This window comes from Ambystoma mexicanum, chromosome 1p, assembly GCF_040938575.1.
Source record: "Ambystoma mexicanum isolate Mex_15411 chromosome 1p, UKY_AmexF1_1, whole genome shotgun sequence".
Lineage (NCBI taxonomy): Eukaryota > Metazoa > Chordata > Amphibia > Caudata > Ambystomatidae > Ambystoma > Ambystoma mexicanum.
This window is the reverse complement of record NC_090921.1, coordinates 404171554-404190911: the sequence shown is the minus strand read 5'-3', so window position 1 is coordinate 404190911 and position 19358 is coordinate 404171554. Positions and strand designations below refer to the sequence as shown.

The window sequence follows — 19358 nt, the reverse complement described above, 5'->3', positions numbered from 1 at the left end:
AATACCAAACCGATTATCTATTTCCAGCCATCAGCGAAGCTTGGAGAATGGAAAAAATGTCAATGGAAAGTACATTCGCGGGCAAACGCTTCAGGCTAGCCGGTGATGGACAATGCGACAGTCCAGGATTTTCAGCCAAGTACTGCACCTACCACTTTCAGGACATGGAAAGTAAGAAAATTGTGAGTCCGGTGGTCGTGCAGGTGTCACAAAGTACATCCTCCGTGGCCATGGAGAAAGTTGGCTTTGTAGCATCATTGCAAGAACTACAATCGCGGGGAATGGTGATCGACCTGATAGCCACGGACAGACACGTTTCAATTGCCAAGACAATGAGAGAACAGTACAAAAATATAAATCACCAATTTGACGTTTGGCATCTTGCAAAATCAATCAATAAAAAATTGTCGGCTGCAGGAAAAAAAAAAGATATGCAAGGTATTTCACAGTGGTCCAAGTCAATCAGCAACCATCTTTGGTGGAGCTCAAAAACATGTGAAGGGTCGTTGGAAATTCTACTGGAAAAATGGCGGTCAGTAATGTTGCACTGTAGCAACGTACATCGATGGTCGACAAATGAGCATTTCCACAAATGTGAACATGGCCATTTGTCCACAGAGGAGGCACGGAAGAAGAAGTGGTTGATTCCTTCATCACCCACTCACAAGGCCATTGAAAAGATTGTATTTGATAAAACTATAACAAGAGATTTGAGGGGACTCACGGAATTCTGCCACACAGGAGATTTGGAGGTGTTCCACAATATGTGCCTAAAGTACAGGCCCAAAAGATTGCATTTTGGCATGGAAGGCATGATAAATCGGACTCTTCTAGCGGTCTTGGCACATAACCATAATGTTGGCCGTCAACAAAGTAGGACGACCGGAACTTTAGGGACGCTTCGCTACAATAAGGCCTTCACTAAAAGAAGTAAACAATGGGTGATCAAACCAGTGTTTGAGGATATGCAATATGAGTTTATTGAGAGACTTATCGTAGATGTCCTCGATAGGCACATACATGGAGTGGTGAACGAACCTATGCAGGGGACAACTGCATTGCCACCCAACATTGCCTCTGTTCCATGTCCACCTAAAGCAGAGCTCATTGAGAAATACACATCACGGTTTAAATGATTGTAATTCGATTGTCTGTTCTCTCGAGTCTCCTCATGTTGCAGGCCCATTGCAATTAAACCAAACAGTAATATAAATCATTTTTACAAAAATTATAGAATGTTTCCGTATTACAAACACATGGCAGACCCATAGGGACAATAAAAAAAAAGGCACGCAGACAAGATGCCCTTACACTAACTGGAGCTAACTAGAAATGTGTGCTCGCTCAAAGTGAAGGTCAGCTGCTTTGATGTTTTGCTCGGGTGGCGGAACGGCCCACGACCCAATATAAGGTTCTATTGTGATTTGACCTTGACAGGCCGGGACCATCCTGAAAGACTAAGAAAAGATAATGAATAAAATTTCAGAAACGAAACGATGAGCCACGTTCATTAGAAGAAGTAACGTCGGCAAAGAAGGAGTGGTGTTTCGGGTCTGCCCTACACAGAGACACAATGGAAAATGCAAATATAATGTAAGTAACTTTTGATGAGTTTATACCGCAATTTCATTACTATACAGTGGCTTTAAAGACGGGTTCAGTTGTACTTGTTCGTTCTATGTGGCATAGTGTTTTCTACCGCGCACTATCTGGAGGAGAAACATCTGCTTTTACTGAAGCACCTCAAAACCTTCCTCTTTGCTTCTGCTTTCTCTCTCCCTCTCCCCTGCTACAACTGGTCCACTGTCTGCGACCTCGGTCCTGGGCCCTTCCACTCTCCACCTGCACTGCCTCCCTGTCAACCCCTGCACTGGGGGACTGTCTCAGTATCCTACAGCCCCCCCTTCCCAGCACTTGTTCTGCACTTACCTTGCACTTGCCACCAGCTGGCCCTATTTATTTATTATTTTATGCTACTTACCTTGTACTCCACTCCCCCCCCCCCCTCCATGCCTCGCCACGCCTTTAAACACTTGTGTACACCCAGTAGCGCTGTCCTCGCTATGAAATGAATAATTTTAATAAGGATCTGATGGTGAGACTAATTTCATTTTTTATGTTTTTAGGTACATCATTCACTACTGTCTGTGTCACGAGTACCAGACACCGGCGGACGGCTTCTACAGCCGCCAGTTGCTTCTCCGCGTGAACAACGTTACCACCCTGACCATTTTATGGGACGATCGCCAAGTACAAGTATGCCCTTACGCGGTACTAACGGTTAGATGCAACATACCTACCGTTGTGGTGGCCTAGTGCCTCGTTGTTGGAACAGCCATGCGATTATCAGTGCGACAGAAGAGCTTATTTTTATCGTAAACCAACACCCTGTGTACTGCACACGAACATCGCTTCCCTCAAGACGAACTAATTTGGATCGAGAGCAAAGAAAAATGCAAATCGCTGAATATTCTCTAAACATTTGATGTCCAATAAACGTACTTTGCCAAATGTACAATCTTGCCGTTTGCTTTTAAACCACGGTTTCACATTCCGAATTGTGGTGCTGTATTGTGAGATGCTCTAAGACCCTGTGTACAGCAAAGGACCATCGCGTTCCTCAATACGAACTTTTTGGAACATGAGCAAATAAAAATGCAAATCGCTGAATATTCTCTAAACATTTGATGTCAAATAAATGTACTTTACCACATTTACAATCTTGCGGTTTGATTTCAAAGTACAGTTTCATATTCCGAATTGTGGTGCGCTGTATTGTGAGCTGATCTGTGTTGATTTCCGGGGTCTGTGTGGAGTCGCGTAGAAGACGCCTGGGCGCGTTTGCCTACGCAGCTCAGTCACGTCACGGATAGAGGCGGGGAATATGAATGTTTTGATAAAGTCTGTTTCAGGGGCGGGGGATTTGATTTAGTGCCGCAAAGGCAGGTGAGCCAGGTCGATGCGGCGGAATGATAGGATTATCACAAAATGGAGGCTGATTTCGAGTGCGATAATGGGCGAAAAGTCGGGTAAGGTCCATAGGAAAGTTTCCTACGATCTACCGATTTATGCTTACAAACACATGGCCGACCCGTAGGGACAATAAAAAAAAAGTCCCGGAACTATCCTTTAAGATTGTTTTTTTCCGCCATGCTAGACGGACGCGTATAGCGGAGGTCCTTTTCGGCGATAAGCCATTGACTTTATACAATTACGATAGTTTTTCTTTCTAACCTTTCATTGACTGCCGAAACACCACGCCAGTGAAAAGAAAACAAACTGCCCGTCTGAAACCACCGCGACAGAACGTACGGCCTTGAAAGGCCACATCGGCCCAGACAGTAGGGAAAGGGGGGGGGCATTTTAGAATGTATATTCTCCCCTCTCCACACTTTATTTGCCCAGCTGCCATTTCCATAACCCATAATTATGCAAAATACACCATTTAAATTTTGCCCGAAGTGTAATCGTAAATTCCCCGGGGTCGACAAACACTTAGTTTGCCATTTGTGTCTCCCAAGAGACCACGTCGGCACGTCTTGTCGATCGTGCAGGCTCTTCAAGCCTTAGATGTTAAAGGACCGCTCCACAAAACACTGGGTCCACTACGACAGGCAACTCGAGGCCATGGAGGTTGAGGGAGCCTTCAGCGATGGCAGCGACGCCACAATTTCGGACGGCGAGGGCATCGGAGTAGCTTCTGCTACTCAAGCGCCGACCCCCTAGGACAGGCCGGTGGCCATGTTAAGGGACTACACCCAGCGGCGGCAGCGCTACAAAAGCACACACCACCAAGCACATAAGCCCCAGTCGACATTCGACAGATGAGTCGAATACTCGACAGCGTTCGACACCCCGTGAAAGGTCCACCGAGTCCCGGTTCTCTGGGCAATCTCGTTCAAGATCGCCAAATGACAGGGTTCAACCATTGAAAGGCGGCAAGGGGGTCGCACGAAAAACTCCTTCCGAAGGCCGTTCATCCGCAGACAAAGCCTTGGCTCCCACACCTGAAGTTCGATCTTCATCGTCTGATAAAACAGCAGGCCCAAGAAGTCTGTTAAACACTCCCCTGGGCCCCAGGGTGGGGAAAAGCATCAAAAGTCCTCTAAGACCCCTCATAGGAACAAGAGCCCTCCTAGGGAGAAGACATCACAAAAGGGAACATTATCCAAGCCCATTGATAAACCTAAGGACGCTAGACCAAAATGTACACCTCCCACTGATGAGGATATGGGTATTTCCCCTCAACCTATTGTGATTCCAAGTTCAAAAGAATGGTCTTCACAAGACATTGATAGGGTTATGCGAAAAATGACCTTCAACGCTAATTTTTATGAGGAAAAACCCGTATTACTTTCAAAGTTTCCAATCCACTACTCCCACCTCTGCCCCTTCATGCTCTCAAGCCTCTGCCTTGCCCACTCAACCCCCTTCTAAAAGGTCTTGTTCTAGTTCAATTATAGATCTATATGACCCCGAAATAGAACCAGAAGACCAAGAGGAGCTCTCTTTGTGGAAACATGTGACCCTCAAATTAATGAAGAGGATACAGATGATCTGTATTATGGGGATGATGAGGACCCAGATGCAGACCAGGAGGCTAATATGTATTCCATAGATTCCCCTCTCAATCAGGACACTTCAGTGGTCGATTCCCCTGTCAATAATCAACCTCTCCTCAATGAAGTGTTAGCCAAAGCGGCGGAACACTTCCAGATTGACACACAGGAAGTTCAGGAAGATGGAGACTTTGCTGAACAGATACTGGGGGACAAAAAGACAGTAGGTCAGTTTATCCCACTATTGAAATCGGTCCAACGCAGGATACAGCCTTCCTTAGAAGCATCCAACCTCACACTGGCCATTAACCCGCGTGTGGAAAAACTATTCAGGCCTGCACCATCAGACCCCCTCTATATAAGAGGCCAATTAAAACCGGACTCATTGGTTGTTACCACAACATGAAAAAGAGCGGGCACACCACTTGCTTCCTCCGAGGCCCCACCAGATAAGGAAAGCAAAATGATATATGCCATGGGCAGAAAGGTTGCTTCCTCCGCGGCCTATCAAACTAGGATTGCCAACAACGCTACACTTTTGGCAAGTTATAACTGCCATAAGTGGGAGTAGATTTCGGCGTTACTTTTATCCGCCCCGGAGCCACTTAAATCACAACTGGCTCAATTGGCTGCAGACGGAATGGCCATATCAACCTGTCTGCTCAAATCAAACGTTGATGCAGCTGACAATGCCGGAAGAGTCATTGCAGAAGGGACTATTATAAAGAGGCATGCATGGCTTCACCAGTAAGGCTTTAGACCAGAAGCACAAGCCACTCTAATAAACATGACAGTAGGACCTAATGTGCTCTTCGGCAAGGCTGTGGAAGATGCACTTAAGACAGCAAAGAATGAGTATGACAATCTAAAATCTTTAGGTCAGCTCACAAACCAGCCTACAGGTCAAAGGGGTAAGAGTAATTTTTGCCGTTTTCGGGGCCAAAACTCTGAGAGGATCCGGCTACAATCAAGGCCAAGTTTCCTATGGAAATAATCAAGGACAAGGCTATAACGAGGACAAAGCAGAGGTCGTGGTGGTCGGAGCAGAGACCCAGCTCGAGGTGGCACTCCACCTCAGAGCAAGTGACATTCTGCTCCAGGTACCCTCCAATGCTTCTCCAGTAAGACTCATTTCCAACTTCACCCACGCATGGGAGGGTATCACCTCGGACAGATGAGTGCTGTCCACGGTAGCAGGTGGCTACTGCATAGAACTACTTCAATGTCCTCACGACCACCCCCCACGACAGAAAATCCACTCAGAGGAACATCAGCAGATCCTTGTAGAATAAATAATAACTCTTCTGTTAAAGGACGCCATAGAAGTGGTCCAACCAACAAGGTAAACAAGGGTATTTATTCAACTTACTTCTTTGTGCCAAAGAAAGATCTAACAATGCTCCCTGTATTAGATTTACGCCCTGCAAACAAGTATGTCAAGCCACAAAAGTTCCGCATGACTACGCTACAAGAGGTAATCCCGCTACTAAAAAAGGGGATTACATGGAAACAATGGATCTGAAAGATGCCTATTTTCATATTTCAATGTTACCAGCGAACAGAAGATTCTTGCGTTTCAAGATGGCGAACAAGCACTACAATTCAAAGTGCTGCCCTTTGGAATAGCCTCAGCTCCAAGGGTATTCACAAAGGTACTTGCGGTAGTGGAAGGGCACCTGCGCAGGTGAGCAATCCCAGTGTACCCTTGCCTGGACGACTGACTCATAACAGGGGAATCGCCTCTGATTTGCAGACAAAACATCCAAACAACAACCAACCCCCTCTTTCAATTGGGCTTCTCAATCAACGAGAAAAAATCAACCCTAGTGCCAAGCACTTCCAAACAGTTCCTAGGAGCTGTCCTGAACACAGAAGGAGGATTGGTCTTTGCTTCAGAGGAAAGAGTAAAACATTTGTTACTTCAAATACCACATTATCAGGCCGGCCGGCAGATAAGGGTGCGCAAAGCAATGCGTTTAATAGGCATGATGGCATTTTGCAAATACCTGGTTCCTCACACGCTCCTGCGCATGCGTCCCATACATGAGTGGTTGGCGAAACAGTGGTCTCAGGCAAGTGGTCAGTGGGACGATCTAGTGGTCGTTTCGCCAACACTTGTACAAAACCTTTGCTGGTGGATGAGAGAAAACCTAACAAGAGGGAAACCCTTCTACGACCCACAGATACAGGCAGTGGTCACAACCAACGCCTCAATGGCAGGGTGGCGGGCTCACTACCTTCACCACACAGCTCAGGGTCTGTAGTCTCACACTGCAGCTCAGAACCGCATCAATGTGCTGGAACCTCTGGCAGTACTCCAAGCCCTTCAGGCATTCAAACCCCATTTAACAAACCTGTCGGTGCACATCCTAACAGACAGTACCACAGCAATGTTTTATATCAACAAACACGGGGGTACACGTTCTCCAAATCTATCCAGAATTGCCCAGAAAATCTGGAAATGAGCACTCGGACGGAAAATGTTCCTGTCATCTCATCATGTTCCAGCGGAACTCAACGCTCTAGCAGACTCATTGAGCAGAGATCCCCTGCCAGAGGAACACGAGTGGCGTCTGCACGAAAAAGTCATAGAACACCTCTTCTCTCAAAGGGGTTTCGCAACTATAGACATTTTCGCCACAAGTGAAAATCGTCAGTGCCCAGACTTCTCGTCCCGGTTCCCCCAGCCAGGCTCCAAGGGGAACACCCTATGGATGAACTGGTCAGGGAAATTTGCTTACGCTTTTCCCACAACTCCCCTCATGAGGAAGGTGGGGAACAAGTTACACAAAGAACCGATGACGCTTATCCTAGTTGCTCTTATGTGGGCAAGACAACCGTAGTATCCACGTCTGCACAGACTGGCGATGTGCGATCCCATCAAGCTCCCATGCCAGAGCAACCTACTCACCCAGCATGTGGGACTAACGGTGCACCCACAACCACACTGAATGAACTTGGCAGCATGGCTACTGAAGACACAGAGTTCGGGCATCTCAGTCTACCGCAACGATGCATGGATATCTTGAAAGAATCAAGAAAACCAAACACTGGGCACTGTTATTATGACAAATGGAGACAATTCGTAATCTGGTGCCAGACTAAACAAATCAACCCCATAGATTGTTCTCCATCTAACATTCTAACATATATGCTCCACTTACTAGATGCAGCGTTAGTGTTGAACTCCCTAAAAGTCCACCTGTCGGCCCTGTCAGCCTACACCACTTTTTATAATAAGGTCTCGTGGTAGAAGGTACCGGTCATTAAAGCTTTTATGGAAGAGGTAAAGAGACTCCACCCTCCAATCTCTAACGCACCTCCAGGTTGGGACCTCAATGTGGTACTCACTAAGCTCATGGGACCCCCATTAGAGCCTATGCACACGTCTAGTGTCAAACACCTGACTTATAAGACTGCCTTCTTAGTAGCTATCACTTCCATAAGAAGGGTTAGTGAAATCCAAGCATTGTCAGTGCAGGATCCTTTCTTTACTATTCATAAGGACATGCTTGTTTTACGTGCTCACCCTAGGTTCTCACCTAAATTCATCTCAACATTTCATGGAAACCAGTCTATTGAGCTACCAGCATTCTTCCAGGAGCCCAAAAGCTCTGCTGAAGTGAAACTCCACACACTAGATGTGAGGAGAGCGGTCCTCTACTACGTAGACGAGACCAGACCACTAAGAAAGACAGGTCAACTGTTGTCTCCATAGCGCCAGGCAGAGAAGGTGACCGCATCTCTAAGAATGCCATCTCTAGGTGGATAGTCAGATGTATCCAACTGTGCTATTCCCTATCAGATAAAGCACTGCCTTTTACGCAAAGGGCCCACTCCACAAGAGGTACTGGAGCCACTCTGGCTTCCATTTCAGTGGACTATCCCTAGTGTGACGTCCACTGTACCCATGATCCCTCATGCATGTAGGACCCTCAGATTGTTTTTTTCCGCCATACTTGTCGGAAGCATTGTTGCGGAGTACCCTGGCTTTCAGCCATTTTGCTAAAAATCATATTTAATTCCCTGTTCTTTCACTCCCACATCGAGATCCGAAGATCAACGCCAGTCCGAAGAACAAAACAACCGTCGAGACTGCAATGAAGGACTTTAGGCCTCGGAAGGCCTCTGTCCTCGGCCCGGGCCTCGGAAGGCCTCTGGCCTCGGCTCTGCAAGTAGGAAGAGTGGGAGGTGGAAACATACTCACACTCGCTATTATTTCCTACACACACTAGCCCGCTGCCATAAGGTGACATATGGAGAGTACTCCATTTAAATTTTGCCCCAAGTGCAACCGCAACTAACCTTGGGTTGACAAACACGCCACCTGTAATCTCTGTTTGCCTAGGGACCACCCCGAAGCTAACTGCAGAGCGTGTAGCCTGTTTAAGGCGAAAACACTAAAGGACCGCTCCACTAAATATCGGGCCCACCACACCAGGCAGCTCGAGGCCATGGAAGCGGTGGATGCCTTCAGTGATGGCAGCGACGCCGCACTTTAGTACGGCGAGGACACACGGGCGTCGAAAGACACCCAATCGCTAGTCCCCGACCTCGGTGGATTGTCCGGCGGGGCAGTTATGGGGACCACACCCAGCGACACGAGCGCTACCTAAACACACTAAGGCCATCCGAGACTCGACACGCGTGTCGAGTTCTCGGAAGGAGGAGGCACATAGAGAGGGGTCCACAGAATCGGTGTCCTCTGGGCATTCCAGGTCGAGATCGCCGCACGGCAACCGTCCAAAGTTGACAAAAGTGCCTCGCTCCCCAAAGTCACGGAGGTGTATTCGTCAGGTGATGAATCCGACCTCCACCCCCAACTTGCACGCTTAATCGGCTCCAGCAGCCGTTCGGCGCCTGCCTCCGAAAGTTGACGTGCACACTCGAAAGATTCAGAGAGTACCCTACACACCACCGAATCTCGATGCCAGGTGTCGAAAGGTTCAGATAGTGTCAAAACATCAGGAAAACACTCTTCTACTCAAGGGGAAGGGGATAAACAGCAGAAAAAGTCATCACACTTAACTTCTGCACCCCAGGTACACAAGGACAGACACAAGTCTTCAGATAAGGATAGATCCAAGACCCCTGTCCCCGTATCTAAACCTAAATTTATCCCTCCCACTCCTCAGGATATGGATATAGAAGAGGAACCTCAACAGGAGGTTGTCATCCCCAGCTCCAGAGAATGGAGCAGTGAGGACATAGATAGGGTAATGAGTAGGATGTCTTCCCTGCCTGATTTCTACGAAAAAAAAACAGATAATTTCCTCAGTTATCAGAGTAACCCTGACAATGCGCTTCCTTCAGGATCCAGGGACCCTCAGCCTCCTAATAAGAGACCTTGGTTTGGGACTCCAACTCGGGGCCTGATTTCAGACCCTTACTACATCCAACCTTACCAGCAATATAGTGAAGATTCAGACATAGAAATATTGGACGAGCAAACAGGAGTCAATTATTATGGAGATGACGAGGGCCAAGATGGGGAAGAGGAAGACGAGGCAGAAGTCTACAATATAGTCTCCTGTTCGCAAGGAACCACAGGTTACTAACTCTCCAGTAGATAACCAGCCCCTTCTAAATGAGGTCTTAGCTAGAGCGGCAGAGCACTTCCACATAGACACTCAAAGGGCGCAAGAAGAGAGGGACTTTGCAGAGGAAATCATGGGGGACAAGAAACCCATTGCCCAAGCCATTCCAATTCTGAAGTCCATCCAACGCAGAATTGATCCTTCCCTCCTCACCCCTAATCTCACCAGGGCTGTAATCCCCAGAATTGAAAAGATGTTCAGGGCCACCCAGTCAGACCCACTTTACATAAGGGGTCAACTTAAGCCCGACTCGTTGTTCGTCACTAACACTAGGAAGAGAGCGGGGACACCTCTATCAGCATCTGAAGCTCCCCAGACAAGGAGAGCAAGAGGATTTACGGGTTGGGAAGAAAAGTGGCCCCCACTTCCGCTTACCAGGCAAGAATCGCCAATACCATCAATCTGTGGGCAAGTTACAATTGCCACCAGTGGGAGAAAGTAGCTACTCTCATTGACTCCGCACCGGAACCACTAAAGGGCCAGTTAGCCAAGATCGCGTCGGAGGGCAGAGCCGTGTCCGGTTGCATTCTAAAGATGACCTTTGACGCCGCTGATAATGCAGGCCGGCTCATAGCAGAGAGCACCAACATTGAGAGGCACGCTTGGCTTAGGCAGTCGGGGTTTAAACCCGAGACCCAAGCTACCCTTATCGACATGCCAGTGGAACAGAATGTCTTGTTTGGCAAAGCAGTAGAGGAGGCACTCAAAACTGCCAAAGACGAGTACGATACCCTTAAGTCCCTGGGACAATCGACTAATAAGCCCACGAACCAAAGACGGAATAGTAATTTTCGTCGCTCACGCGGCTAAAATTCCCAGAGTGGCTCCAATTACACACAGGGGCAGGGTGCATCGTGGGGTGGCAACCAACAGACTACCCAAAGTTACTGCAGAGGTAATAAGAGGGGCCGTGGTAGAGGAAGAGGCAGCCCAGCCAGAGGCGGTACGCCTCCCGGCAAACAGTGACATTCCGCTCAGGGTCCCTTCCCACGCATCCCCAGTAGGGGGTCGCATTTCCAACTTCACCCAAGCATGGGAAGGGATCACATCAGACAGATGGGTGCTGTCCACAGGATACTGCATCGAACTGCTGGAGCGCCCCCGCAACCACCCTCCAAGACAAAAAATACACTCCCTGGACCACCAGAAGATCCTCCTCGAGGAAATTGTCAATCTTCCCGCAAAGGACGCGATAGAACTCGTCCCGGGCAACCAGGTAAATAAGGGTATTTATTCAACTTACTTCCTTGTGCCAAAAAAAATGTGACAATGCGACCAGTATTAAACCTACGCCCTGCAAAAGTATGTCAAACCCCAAAAAGTTCTCATGACTACTCTCCAAGAGGTAATCCCCCTCCTAAAAAGAGGGGATTACATGGCAACATTGGACATGAAAGATTCCTATTTTCATATTTCCATGTTCCCAGCGCACAGAAGATTCTTGCTCTTCAAGGTGGACAGTCAGCACTACCAGTTCAGGTGCTGCCCTTCGGTATATCCTCGGCTCCAAGGGTATTCACCAAGGTACTGGCGGTGGTGGCGGCACACCTACGCAGGGTGTACCCTTACCTGGACGACTGGCTCATCACGGGGGAAACCCCAGTAATTTGCAAATCCAACATCCAAAGAACGATTGATCTCCTCTTCAAATTGGGTTTCTCTATCCACGAGAAAAAATGAAGCCTGGTGCCAAGCACCTCCAAACAGTTCCTAGGAGCTGTCCTAGACACTCGAGAGGGGTTGGCCTTTCCATCAGAGGAAAGAATTCGGAATATACTACTGCAAATTTCTCAATATGAGCCCGGTCGTCAGATAAGGGTGCGCAAAGTGATGCATTTGCTAGGTATGATGGCTTCATGTATTTACCTGGTTCCACACGTGCGCCTGCGACCCATGCAGGAATGGTTGCCGAAACTATGGTCTCAGGTAAGTGGTCAGTGGAACGATCTAGTGGTCGTTTCGCCAACACTTGTACAAAGTCTTCCCTGGTGGATGAGAGAGAACCTGTCAAAGGCAAACTCTTTTTCGATCCGGAGATGCAGGCTTTAGTCACTACAGACGCGTCCCTATCTGGGTGGGGAGCACACCTCCTTCACCACACAGCTCAGGGTCTCCTGTCTCACACAGTGGGCAAGAATCACATCAATCTGCTAGAGCTTCTGGCAGTCTTCGGAGCGCTTGGAGCGTTTGAACCCCACATGATGAACCTGTCAGTGCTGATCTTAACAGACAGCACGACAGCCATGTTTTGCATAAACAAGCAGGGAGGGACTCGTTCGCCAAATCTGTCTAAGCTTGCCCAGAAAATTTGGACATGGGCACTCAGACGGAACATTTACCTGTCATCTCAACATGTTGCAGGAGATCTCAATTCACTAGCAGACGCTTTGAGCAGAGATCCCTTCCCAGAAGAACACAAATAGTGTCTGCACAGAGAAGTCGTAGAAGACCTCTTCTCACAGTGGCGTTTCCCCACTATAGACCTATTCGCCACAAGCGAAAACGGACAATGCCCAGGATTTGCATCCAGGTTTCCCCAGCCAGACTCCAAGGGAAACGCCCTGTGGATGAACTGGACAGGGATGTTTGCCTACGCCTTTCCACCAACGCCTCTCATGAGGAAGGTGGTCAACAAGATGCACAGGGAATCTGACGCTCATCCTAGTTGCTCACATGTGGGCGAGACAACCATGGTTCCCACACCTGCGCAGACCCGGACAACCTACTATCCCAGCACCAAGGTCAAACAGTGCATCCTCAACCCAGCTCAATGAACATGGCAGCATGGCTCCTGAAGTCAGAGTTTGGACATCTCAACCTGTCTCAGATGCATGGATATCCTAAAGGAATCAAGGAAACCAAACACTAGGCACTGTTACTTTGATAAATGGAAATGATTTGTTATCTGGTGCCAGAATAAACCTATCAACCCGGTTGGTTGCACTCCTTCCAGTATTGTCACCTACATGCTCCACCTGCTCGACGCAGGATTGGTATTTAATTTACTCAAGGTACACCTGGTGGTGCTGTCAGCCTACACCACCTCCCTAAACAAGGTGTCGTGGTGGAAAGTACCAGATGTTAAAGCATTTATGGAAGGGGTAAAGATGCTTCACCCACCAATTTCAAACCCACCAGCAGGATGGGACCTTAATGTGGTGCTTGCTAAACTCATGCCCCCCCCCCCCCTTCGAACCCATGCATAAAGCCAGTCTGAAAAACCTGACCTATAAAACTGCCTTCTTAGTAGCCATTACATCCATAAGAAAGGTCAGTGAAATTCAGGCTCTGTCAGTGCAGGATCCTTTCTTTACTGTTCATAAGGATAAACTGGTTCTACGAACTCATCCTAGGTTCTCACCTAAGTTCATTTCTAAATTCCACGTTAACCAGTCCATTGAGCTACCGGACTTCTTCCAAGAACCCAAAAGCTCTGCTGAGGTGAAACTACACACTCTAGATGTGCGAAGGGCGGTCCTCTACCATGTAGACAAGACCAGACCGCTAAGAAAAACAGACCAACTGTTTGTCTCCGTAGCTACAGGCAGAGAGGGAGATTGCGTCTCTAAAGGTGCCATCTCGAAATGGATAGTCAAATGTATCCAACTGTGTTACTCCCTTTCTGAAAAAACTCTGCATTTTACGCCAAGAGCCCACTCTACAAGAGGCACTGGGGCCTCTCTGGCTTTCATTGCAAATGTACCCCTTGACACCATTTGCAAAGCAGCTACATGGAACTCAATTCACACTTTTACTCAGCACTACTCCATTTACACTCATTACAAGACAAATGCTCAAGTGGGACAAGCGGTTCTAAGACACCTGTTCGCTCATGACCCTTCACACATCCCATCTCCTTCTAACACTGCTTGCTAATCTATGCATAGCATGTGATCTAAGCAGATTCCACAAGCCTCAGAAGGGATACATTACTCACCGTAATCCTATTTCTGATGATTGTATCTGCTTAGATTCACATACGCCCACCCTTCCTCCCCTCTTAGAGAAGGCGCATGGATGCTTGTAGTCTTATCTATCTGCTTGCATAATCTGTACTCACGCTACTCCTCATGCTACCTTATGTCAGACAAAATACAATCTGAGGGTCTTACACGTGTGAGGTATCATGGGTACAGTGGACGTCACACTAGGGATAGTATTAGTGGCACGCCCTGCGTCGCCGCCCATTTTCGAGTTTCGAAAAACAAACTGTAATACTCTGCAGCTTCCACTAGATGTCGGCCTATGCACAGCATGTGAATCTAAGCAGATACAAGCATCAGAAATACGATTACGGTGAGTAATGTATCCCATATATATACATATAAAATCAATGTTTCCCTGAATAAGTGTATGCTCAGAGTTCTTTGTACCTTCCTACAGACCAGCGCCCCTCCAAGACTAAGCCTGACTGCTCAGCCTTTCTACCAAACCTTGGTGTGGTTCAGGCCAAACCTAGGAGATGGAACCCTGTACATCCAAGGTGGGCTTTTCCATGTTCTGTCACAGACTGTCACTTGTGTAAAACTCCATAATGGGGAGTAACTTAATTGGCTCTTCCCTTGGTCTGTGAGAAGTCTACTTTCATTGTAGAGCAGCAGGTTTTGTCAAGAGGAGGGACGGTTTTAGGAAGCAGATAAGGAATTGTGTTCAGCATGATTGTGAAGAGGCTCACAGTCCTGCCCTTCTCCATAATGTATGATCGAAATAAAGTTAAAGAAGTGATCTGCTGTCCGATTAACCAAGTGTACGCCATGTAAAACCCACCCGTTCATAACATTTCATAGAAAGGTAGCATTTTCGAAGGCAGCATTTCTTTACTCAACTAAATACATAACCACTTTTCCATGTTAACACTGTAGGCTGGAGTGGTGCAGGTGGGCTAGGAGTAAAAGAACAAGGAATCCAGGATCCCATAAAAGGAGGTGATGTACGAGATAAATGGGATCAGTATAAAGGAGTTGGCGTGTCCCTTGATGACCCATATGAAAACTACCGCAGGAATAAAAGTTATTCCTTCATTGCCCGGATGAAAGCAAGAGATGAAAGTAAGTGGATAAGTGTGCGCTCTGGCTGTCTTGTATGTGGATCTGAAAACAGTTTAATGTGGGTTCTTTAGTGTAACAGGTTTGTTCACTTTACAAACATTTTACAGTATTAGATGGTCATTGCCCACTGATGCTTACTCTTTTCTTGGAATGTCACCTCTTGCTCACCAAAATTCTTCTCTGTTGTGTTCTTTGAATATTTCAGTATCCTGCCTCTTTAATAGCTTTCACATCCAAATTCCTTAATTAAGAAAGAATGTTCACATTATACACCCATGGAATGGATTCATAACCTAAACACAAGGGGGGGGGGGGGTTATGCCACACAAAACAATCAAGTAATAATGTATTAGTAACAGACTTCTAATGGTGGATTAGGTAATGTTGGACTAGATCAAAGAAGCATAGCAACCAATATATATTCACATTTTGTTCACATATCAAAAAACATCATTATGAACATAGTTAAAAAAATACTGGAATGTTGAACATAAATTATTGGGCCTCATTACGAGTCCGGCGGCAACCAGCCGGTTTTTCCAGCTCGGTTACCACCGGACTCATATTACCATTCCGCCTCCGGAATTACCAGGGCATTACGACCCTGGTGTCCCGGGAATTCCGGAGACAGAATTCGGTAAATCCCCATTCCCATTGAGTCCCATAGGACTCAATGGGAATGGGGGAAGTAGAAACACTGGCACCATCTCGTGATGGTGCCGGTGTTTCCACGTCCGCCTGCAGTCGGGCGGTGTTAAACCCGCCAGGTCAGACCTGGCGGGAACGCCACCTCCCGCCTGCAGGACTCGAGATCGGGTGGTCCGGAATTAACAGTAGCGGCAGGTTTACCGCCACTGTTATTTCCGGGTCGCCCGACCCGTAATGAGGCCCATTGTGTAAAAACTTTCCAATTTTGCATTACACTTGCTAATTTTGAATTACACTTTCTAATTTTGTGTTGACAAAAAACATTATTATAGACAGGAAAACACATACACTCTCTGAATTTGTAATGCACTGGCAAGCTAGTCAATATATACCATTGTGTTTTATTGGGGGGGGGGGGGAAAGAACGAAGGTACGCATAGGGTTAAGGTATAATCCTCCAGGGTATCTAATAAAATACAATACTAATGTTATGGGGATGCCGCTGCGCCTTTCACTGCCTGTTTTTATGGCACGCGGAAGGGGGGCCTTTTTGTGCATGGTGTCCAAACAGACTTTGGGGGCTGGTTACGGAGGCCTGTCATTAGGCGAAAGCGTAAGCGATGGCCCAGAGGACAGGGAAGATCAAGAGGCTTTTTCCGCAGACACCGCGTGGGCCTTGACGCTCAACGATTTTGTCGTATGTCGGACGTGGGCTGTGTGCTTTGTGTGTTTGGATGTGTGTGTGTGTGTGCGCGCGCGCGCTATGAATTCGCCGACGATGGAGTTGTTCGTCGAGCAGTTGGAGTATGCTGCGGCAAAAGCAGACAGTAAAGAAAGAGAGAGAAGTCTACAAATATACTTTAACTAATCTAAGGCATTAGCCTGGATAGGAACTCTGCAACCTGTGACCTACCTGTGACCTACCACGATGGCGGAAAAAATCCATCCGAGGAACCTCGACGCGTGAAGGACCATGGGTACAGTACACATCACACTAAGGATAGTATTACTAACGCACCCTGTCAACATCCGTTTTAGACTTTAGAAAACATGTCTTGTAATGCTCTGCAATAACCACTAGATGGCCTATGCTGAGCATGTGAATCTAAGCTGATACATGCATCAGAAATACAATTACGGGGAGTAATGTATCCCTTCAGAGGCTTGTGGATCTGCTTAGAATCAAATGTGTTAGGGAGAATTTTCAGTTTAGTGCTAAATTCCTCCCACCTTGGAGACCCCCAGCTCTTCTGTCCGTCTCTTTTTGGTTATGGAGTCTGACAAACTCCATAGGCATCATCTTTGACATTGTGTCACACAGCACCTTCAGTGCAGTGACCCATGGAGGTCTTTCAGATTTCCCCAAGGTGTAAATATCTTCTCTTGGATAAACTACTGTTTCCGAGAGCAGTAAAGTGAAATGGACTATACTTACATATGTAACTTTCTAGACCCAGCACACACTATCTTGCAATACGGTGCTGGAGTGGTTACTCAGTATCCCCTTTGTCTAGCATCTCATGGAACATTTTTATGTTACCCTTTCCTCAAATGGCTTGTGGCAGTGGTTTACTTTTTACTACCGTTGTGTTTTTACCGCGGGCTGCGTTCCAAGAATGCCATTTTTGTCAAAATGGCCCTGCTCGTCTTTTTTCGCCATTTCTTTGTGGAAAGGTCCTTCTTGAGATTTACTCTGCGCGCCAAACCAGGTTTGGTCCCTTTGTTCGGTTTGTCTTTGGTGGGATTCATGAGTGAAGCGCGCCTCTTTCTCTAGGGTGTCTGGCAGGGGCAGGAATCAAGGGAGGTGTCCGAAACTCCCTGTGCTTTGTCTCCTAGGAGACAAGAATGCACTCTTAGGTGATTGACTGTCCCTTCTGGGTGACTGACAGCTGGACTGGAATGAAGGGGAGAAACCTGCATAAAAGGCGATGCTTTTTGGCTTGGAAGGCAGTCAACCACTGGACAAAGGAATCCGAAAAAGAACTTGGAAGAGATGCCTGCTGCAACTCCTGTACCGTTGGTTTGCCCGTTGAAGCCCTGCCAGGGCATCCTGCATTTTTCTGGTGCCAGAAACCCGTCTGAGAATTGGATCCCTTCAGTGGGCTCTCAGATCCCAGTGGTCTCAATACTTCGGCTGAATGACGTACCTTCTCCAGGTCCTGACAAAGGTCGCACACGATCTCCTGTGGTCGGCCAGCCGCGAGAATGTGATGAGAACCATTTTACCAGCCATAGCCGGAGACGACACCTGTAACAGAAGCCTCCCTCTCAGGATGGGGAGCGCACACGAGAGAGCGTTCAATAAGCGGATACTGGTCTCAGTTGGAGTCCAAACTCCATATCAACCTTTTGGAGCTATGGGCAATCAGACTAGCGCTGATGGCCTTCCTGCCCTCGATAAAGGGAAAAGGTATCCTGATAATGCATTACCTAAGAGAGGGGGTGTAGGGTCACTGCCCCTGTGCATAGAGGCAATGCAGCTCTGGTTCAGGGCACTAAGAAGGAATAACTCTTCTGGCAGTTCATCTAGCTGGAGAAAAGGAAACCGCAGTGGATGGTCTGAGCAGGCAGAGCAGAGCACAATCTCCCATGAGTGGGAACTAGCTCAGGAAGTCCTCCAAGAGATCTTCGCCCTTTGAGGAACCCCTCAAGTGGATCTGTTCCCGACCAGTGTCAACCGGAAGTGCGAGCTATTCTGCTCCAGGGAATTTCCCCAAAGAGGAGCTCTAGGAGATGTGCTTGTAGTGGACTGGGAATTGCCACTCCTGTACACTTTTCTGCCAGTCCCCATCATTCTGTACGTGTTTCTGCCAGTCTCCGTCATTTCTCAGATAATACGGAGGTTGAGGAAGTTCGGCAAAGCCATGATCCTCATTGCCCCGGATTGGGCCAGAAGAATGTGGTACCCGGACCGTCTGGAAAGGGCCATCTGCCCTCCAATTCGTCTTCCCCCAAAGAGAGGACCTACTCTCGCAAGAGCGTCGTCACATTCTTCATGCAGAGATCAGGACTCTCAACTGTCACGCTTGGTATCTGAAAGGGTGCAATATAAGGATTGGGACCTTCCGGAAGATGTAATGGAAGTGTTGCTTTCGGCGAGAAGATCAGCAACTAAATCCCTTTACTGCTGCCGTTGAAATAGATTTTGCAGCTTGTGCAGGGAAAATAAAGTAGATCTTTTCTTATGCAAATTTCCCCAGGTTTTGTCTTTCCTACTTCACTTGACCCATTTTGGATTGCAAGTAGCCACGGTGAAGGGCTATTTTTATTTTTTATTTTTATTTTGATTGGCTGAGATATATCAACCTTACAAAATGTATCAAACTTGCAAAATTATTCACAATGATTATACACAAAAAGAGTAGACAAAAGACACATTATATAAAAGATAAGAGTTCATCAATGCATTTCATAGTACACCACCAGAGACAATTACACAATGAATTAATATATAACTCACAGTATGCTAGGCGGAATAACTGCATTAACAAATTGGACTAACGCAA

At 47.3% G+C, this 19358-nt stretch overlaps 1 protein-coding gene across 5 annotated transcripts in view; it reads left to right on the top strand.

Annotated features, from left to right (window-relative positions):
- CHERP (calcium homeostasis endoplasmic reticulum protein) overlaps positions 1-19358 on the top strand; it is a 1035077-nt gene that overhangs the window by 867959 nt on the left and 147760 nt on the right. For all 5 annotated transcript variants that reach the window (XM_069649195.1, XM_069649194.1, XM_069649192.1 and 2 more), the window contains one exon: positions 15019-15204. In XM_069649195.1, the coding sequence (XP_069505296.1) occupies positions 15019-15204 (186 nt within the window). The remainder of the gene's footprint in view (positions 1-15018; positions 15205-19358) is intronic.